General features: G+C 33.9%; 1 protein-coding gene across 1 annotated transcript; it reads right to left on the reverse strand.

The window, feature by feature from the left end:
* Positions 1-17: 17 nt before the first annotated feature.
* On the reverse strand, positions 18-5663 carry LOC106470786 (solute carrier family 25 member 44-like). Its single transcript, XM_013931352.2, has 4 exons — positions 5323-5663; positions 3323-4106; positions 2974-3101; positions 18-1899 (listed from the first exon to the last, which is right to left on the reverse strand). The coding sequence occupies exons 2-4, from the start codon at positions 3990-3992 to the stop codon at positions 1708-1710; spliced, it is 990 nt and encodes a 329-aa protein (XP_013786806.2). The 5' UTR covers positions 3993-4106; positions 5323-5663; the 3' UTR covers positions 18-1707.
* Positions 5664-7560: the final 1897 nt, after the last annotated feature.

Genomic DNA, 7560 nt, shown 5'->3' on the forward strand with positions numbered 1-7560 from the left:
ATCTTCTCCAACATGACTGAGCCATCCTGGGCACGTTTTTTATATCTTCTCCAACATGACTGAGCCATCTGGGGCACGTTTTTTATATCTTCTCCATAACTGTGGTAAAGATGACAGTGGAAGGTAAAAGGACAAGACCAAAGAAGAGGTGGATTGATAGATGTAGTAAGGGAGACGATAAGAAAATGCAGTCTGAATGTAGCTCTGACAAGGATTAGGAAGGAGTGGATGACAAGGACCAGAGAAGTAGAACTTACCCATAAACAGAAGTTTTTACAATTAATAATGTAATATACTCAGTTATGGGCATTGCAGAACACTGATAAAAAGGCATACACTTGGACCCTGGTAACATAGAAATGGTCAACAATTTCACGCCTTTCTTGTGGCTCTACTATTTACACGTCACCGTATGAATGTCAATTCTCCGCCTTGTTGCAGTCCATAGTTGGAGCATTTTCTGCTCTCTCACAGATAATGTTGTTTCACAAACCTTTTCATAATGCTTGACACAAGCTCCGAGAACTCATCATTCAGTCACCCCCAGTTTCCATAACAGGTAGGGTGGTCCCAAGTCATCTGGGATAATATACACCATTTGTTGAACTGGTTCTAAAACTGCAAGTAACAGGGCACTTGCAACTAGTCCCAATTGTAAAAAACCTTCAGCATTTAAGAAGACTAGCTAATATACTTTCAGACACTCTAATAAGTCTTAACAGAAATAAACTATAGAAAACTGAAGGGAAACATCTTGCAGGTACACAAATATGATGTGCTAGAGCTCTCACAACTCATAAAGTGTATGAAACAGTTAAAATGTAGAAAATACTTTTCATATCATAATTCAACACCTCCTACCATTTTGTGATATTTTGCAGAGTTAGTTTGAAGTATTGTTAGTTTAGCCAACTTTCTACCCAGTGTTCAGATATATAGTTTCAAGTTTGTAATCAAGGTATTCAAGTGGTTTTCACAATAATTTCACACTCTAAATTGTTTCAAATTCAAACTGCTTTGAACTTGAAAAATTTTTTTATGCACTCCCTACTCGGCACATAGGTTTACCCTTTCGGCACCTTAGTTTGAAGTGGCCACATTCATCCTTTACTTGAGCCTACACCAAATCACCAGTCCTTTAACATATGATATCTTCGCGTTCCACCTTTTGACTTCATGCTTGTAGCTCTGGAATACAAGCTTAAAACTCATTTAATGTTCTCACAAAGATAACACACATTGGAGTGTAATAATTACACATAACATGAAACTTGGTGTTATAATAAGGATTGCCTGAATAAGTACATGAATTATAGTATCATTTGTTGTTGAGGAATGTTCAAAGATATAGGGATTTATAGGGTAAATAAGCTCTTTTAGGGTAAAATTTAGGGATAGAGGGAGGGTTTAAAAAATACAAGAACTACATGGAAATATTGGTGGGAGGACAGATAATAAAAACACATATAAAAACTTGAGCTTGATGGTTAAAAATTCAGTTTTAAAATGACAAATAAATGTATATTACTTCACCTAAAATGTATCATGTTGACATATTGAATCCAATATCCTGGTTCACAAAGCTAAAAGGTTTAACATACTGTTTGGTTAAACACAACTGTAGAGACAAAATAATATTTTACTATGTACACTATGTATATATAAGTTATACATTCAAACAGAACAAGAGACCTAATTCAATTATCATCACCATCGTATCTGATCTTTATACTGATCGTGCACACTCCATCGTTTTAGTGTTTCGTAGCCTAACACAACGAGGAATGAGAAGATGCTGCTCTGTACCAAGCGAGCCGAGAGTCCCTTGGTGAATATTCCGAGTCCTTCCTCTTTCCACAATAAACTGGAAGTTCCTAGGAAAGAGTCCATCCGCTGAACCTAATAAACAACAAATGTTATTATTTACATAACCACAAAGAATACAACCTACTTATGAACATAAAACTAGAGAACATTTGACATAACAAATGTTGACTGCCAAGAAAATCACTTCGTTGAAATGTTGACCACTTTCCTTCTCTTTACATAAACTTTAATCATCTTTGCATTTTCTGAATAAAAACAAATTCAAAAGTTTAGTACAGAAGTCTAACAAAACATAACGTAGACTTAACTCTTATTGAAACTATTTCAAGACCAGCTAATCCACTGTGGTATTGCCATGTTTCATCCAAGTGGACTAAAGAATTATTGATGTTACTCTTTTCTTTAAAGAGGGGTGGTGGTGGTAAGAGATGCCCTGGAAATCAGTTAGTCTTACTTTTCGGAGTGGAAAAGTTCTGAAGAAAATCAAGATGGATCCAGTACAGGGAAATGTTCCTTTACTAATCTGTTCACTTCTTTTAAGGATGCTACATGTTATTTAGATAATGTTACTTAGATAGTTATGTTTTGCTGACAAGTTCAGACATGATTAGGGCTGATATTAACATAGTTATGTTTGCTGACAAGTTCAGACATGATTAGGGCTGATATCAACATAGCTATGTTTTGCTGACAAGTTCAGACATGATTAGGGCTGATATTAACATAGTTGTTTGCTGACAAGTTCAGACATGATTAGGGCTGATATTAACATAGTTATGTTTGCTGACAAGTTCAGACATGATTAGGGCTGATATTAACATAGTTATGTTTGCTGACAAGTTCAGACATGATTAAGGCTGATATTAACATAACTGTAAGGCATGCACACTTAGAGAAGCATCTTTATTCTCTCAAGTTCAGACGTGTATTCTCTTCTGGATGTATTCATTATTGCATCTCACCGTAAGGCATGCACACTTAGAGAAGCATCATTATCCTCTCAAGTTCAGACATGTATAAAATCTAAGTGTGTCACAAACATGCAGTCCTATGTTATGTAAGCAAAGACCTGTTTAGCACAGTTACAATCAGCTCAGAAACACTAACTACGAGTTCAAAAGTTCGGAGAATTTAAATTTTGTTTACCTGTATTCTAGCCCTTATAATATCCATAGGGTTGGTAATAATACAGACACTGATCCCACTCATTGGTCCCGCTACACAGTGAATCAGCAAATGAGATGTGGACATAGGTAAGAGAGATGCCAACCATTCTGGATGAAAGAAATTATACACAGTATTTACTATCACATAACTAAATTACATACCGTATATACTTGTCAGTCATTTGAATAAAACAAAATCAAGTGAGTATCTTATTTAAACTATACTTGTAGACAGTGTGAAAAAAGTTTATTCATAAAAATAGCTGAAATAAAAATTAATTACTCATCAAGTGCTAACTTTAAAATATTATAACAAAAAAATCTCTAACCTGAGTATAAAGGATAAAACATCCACCAGAGAGCACTACCAGGAACGTAAGTATATACAGACGCAAAATATCCACGGTAAAAACCTTTCAGTCCATCTTGTTTGTACAGTTCTTTTACAACGGAAGCTGCCACGGAACCTCGATGTTTATGGTTTAAGTCAACGTTGAGTATGTTTGAAGATTCTGTAAGTTTGATAACACTGCCATTTCTCTGACCTATCATCATCATATGTTGAGATATGACATCAAAAGGAGTGATGATCGTCTGTCCAACTAAGGAGCCACATCCTCCACCAATAAGCCCTTTCACTCGTTTATCTTCAATGTTAGCATATTCTGTCAGAATGTGACGCACTTTTTCGTATGTTGTAATGTAGCCCACTCCAGATACCAGTTGGATTGTATTGATCCAGAATCCTTTATAAAGCCCATGGATACCTTCATAGTAGAGTATTTTTCTAAATGCATCGTACGTTCCTCTATAAATAGCACTCTGTTTTTGAATCTGGAGACGGGTTTTGATAACAGTGAATGGGTACAGAGTAGCTCGAAGGAAAAAGGAATTGAGAAGATTAAGAGAGAAGAACCTACTTTTGTTCATCATGTCCCATTCAATGGTCAAAATACGAGAGGATTCCATGGATTCCAAAGTGTATTGTTTAAGAGCCATATTACACAGCAAAAATCTTTTTAACTAAACTCTTTTGAAGGTTAATGTGTTTGACATCATTTACAACATATCAGTACTTAATACAACTGTGATAGCAAGTATTTATACCGACACCTGTTGGAGAGAAACAACACCTGGTATCACTGATCCGAAAACAAAGAATGAATTAGTTTGAAAAACTGTTTTTAAAAGATTTGCACAAACGTACAATAAACCACAAATACTGTTCTCCATAAACAGGTTCATGCTAGAGTCAGGACCTAATATTATAGTAAAAGTCACATTCTTCCAAAACTCTAGTAAAGAGTAAAGTTAAGAATAAATTACTTATAAATATTATAAATAAAACACCTGCTACCCTAATTCAAGCTGGGTAGCTAAAAATAAATAAATTATATATGAAAAAGTACAGTTAAAGACGGTCACTTGATACTCTGAGACTAATAGAAGTTATCTGCCTCTAAACTTTAGCTTGTACATACATTTTCAACTTTGAAATGATATTCATGAGCCTTTGTATAGTATCATGTTTGCTTAACATTGATTTCAAATTAAAAACATTTTGAACAGTAGATCAGATTTACAACTAATATTACAGCTTGTCCCTTGGATCAGACAATTATTGTTCCTGTGTTCCCTAAGTGAGGTATATTTATTTATTGTTACTTTCATTAACAGTATTGATTAGACTGTTTAATAATAATATATCACATTATTTTTTTATTTTGGTTTATTATTATAAAGATTGGTAGTTTAATATACACATGTAGAACTAATCAGTCTCTCAAGATGGCCAAACTTTGTGGGATTTTATTGGAATTATGGCAAAAAACATCGTTAAAGTAAGGGTGTTCAACTGATGAAACAATGCATTTTAATCTTTATTGGCAGAAACGAATATTTAATTAGCTATACAGATTGGCAGGTTGATTTTTAGTTTTGATCTAACAGTCAAGTACAAAGCTTACTCTAATAGTAATAGGAAAATAATTAGTAATATACAACATCAATTTACTTTTGAACCAATAAGTAGGTTTTTGGCTAGGAAGAATGAAAAAAAATATAGACAACATTAAAAATAAAAATGTTTTTTAAAGTCATTATCACAAAGTAATCCTAGTAATTAATACTGACAATAGTACTCAGTAGTAGTATCTTAAACTAATACCACTGCTGCGGTAACCAAACAGTACCAGTTTTTTGCTAGCCACAACACATAACTAGTTAGCAATACTAGTACTAATAAGTTATAAACTAATAGTAATAAAAGTATTTTCTAACGCAGCGTTAAAACATGTTTTGTAAATAATCGTGAAATAATTTGACTAACCTGTGCATAAATTACTCTTTTTGTAGACAACATTTCCACTCACCGGATACCATACTTCACGTTACTCAACTTACTGTACAACTATAAAATACTGAATGATGAAAAAGTTACGTAACTCAAAAGTCAAACCGAGTCGAACTTTGAAGTTGCACGTCGGTAGCTGTACTTTACCAATCACGTTTTCAGAATTAAGTCTTAAGTTTTCGCTCCCACTATTCATTAGTATTAAAATACCTTTACGTTTTTCGAAATGTTAATGTAATGCTTTCAGTTTCACTGACTGCTTAGTGTCTTGAAAGAAAAATAAACCGGCTTAAGATACCGTACTTAACACCTTTACACGCTACGTCAATCTTTCTGTTTAATAAAATGGCGGTATAACCTGCCCTCTACCGGAAAGTTCATATTTCGAAAGAATAGCGTGACTATCAGCTGTTACCAAAATCCAGTACCAACCAGTAGATCAAGTACAGTATATTATAACACTAACAGCAATAAAACAAAGTTCAGTTGGCAATGAGCTCTCTTTTATTTTATTTTTACTTTTTTAATTTCTCAGGAAGAATTTCTGTATTTTTTTCTTACATGAATATGAAAGTTTTATTTGGAAAAAGCTATATGAAATTTTGAAACAGCTGTTTGAGAGATAATAGTTTTATTTCTGTTCAATGTTTCGTTCATAATAGTGAGACATGATCACATACAAAATTTAAGGAAGAAGTCAAACTATGCTTTTCATATTGATTTTAATGTACTTGTGTAAAATAAAACTGTAACAGCTGCGATTTTTACAAACTTTGTAAATATTTAATGTAGATGCCTTATATCTTTGGTTATTAAATCTTGCTTTTTCTTCGGTTTTTACTAACGAAGATTTAAGCAATATTTCACATCTTGAACATTTGATAAAAGGAAACGAGATCAAACAAGATGACTGTATTAATTCTGAGCTGGTTAAAAAAATTTGGAAGTTTAAAAAACGATAAGGCTCCTGAGCCAGATAATATTTCCCCAAGGGTTTTGAAGAAGGTTAAAGATTGGAGTTGTGAGCCACTTACTACTATTATTTGTCAGTTCATGAATAGTGGGCAGGTACCAGAGGATTGGAAGTTAGCTAATGTAGCTTTTCTTTCAAGGGAGGTGATAAAAATTGTCCCAGTAATTATAGACCCATTAATCTTATATCAGTTGTGGGAAAAGTTTTGGAAGGTCTGTTAAAAGATGCTTTGCAAAGTCATTTAACAAAGTTTAGAATTCTGTTGGATAGTCAACATGGTTTCACTAAGGGAAAATCTTTTGACATTCTTTAAATAGCTTAATGCTTAAGTAGATGTGGGTAAGGGTGTAGATTTGGTGTATCTGGACTTTCAGAAAGCATTTGACAAGGTGCCACATAAAAGGGTTGTAAAAATTATCTTTGTAGGTGTGAAGGATAAATTAGCAAATTGGATAGGAGAGTGGCTGGATGGAAGAAAGCAGAGGGTTTTTACAAATGAAGTTCAGTCAAACTGGATTAATGTCACAAGTGGGGTACCTCAGGACTCAGTCTTAGGACCTCTGCTCTTTTTTGATTTACTTCAATGACATAGATGAAGGAATGGACAATAAATTACATAAATTTGCAGATGACATTAAGGTTTTGGGTGTTGCTGGCTGTGGAGAGGATGCTGCTTATTTACAAAAAGTTAGATCATTTAATGAGTTGGGCAAATAAATGGCAGTTGAGTTTTAATTATAATAAATGCAAGAAGATGCATGTGGATTATCATAATTTGAATTATAAGTATGATTTGGATGGGAATAACCTTAACAGTGTAATGATGGAAAGGGATCTTGGTGTAATAGGTGATCAGTCTCTAAAGCCATCCAAGCAGTGTGCTGTTAGTGGTAGGACAAATAGGATTTTAGGTTGTATCTACAGTAATATTGAATAAAAGTCTAAAGAGGTTATAATTTCATTGTACAGGTCACTGGTTAGGCCACATTTGAAATTTTCTGTTCAGTCTTGGGCTCCTTACCTTAGGAAAGACATTAAACTGTTGGAAAGGGTTCAGAGAAGGGTTACTAGAATGGTGCCTGGGATGGAGGGGTTGTCATACGAGGAGAGGCTGAAATCCCTCAAACTGTATTCTCTTGAAAACTAAGAGTTAAGGGGGTGGGATTAAGATGTTTAAGATTGTAAAGGGAACTGATAGTGTGGATGTATCATCTTTTTCATATTTAACAGTGAGAATAGTA

The sequence above is a fragment of the Limulus polyphemus genome, unplaced genomic scaffold, assembly GCF_000517525.1.
Source record: "Limulus polyphemus unplaced genomic scaffold, Limulus_polyphemus-2.1.2 Scaffold4216, whole genome shotgun sequence".
NCBI lineage: Eukaryota > Metazoa > Arthropoda > Merostomata > Xiphosura > Limulidae > Limulus > Limulus polyphemus.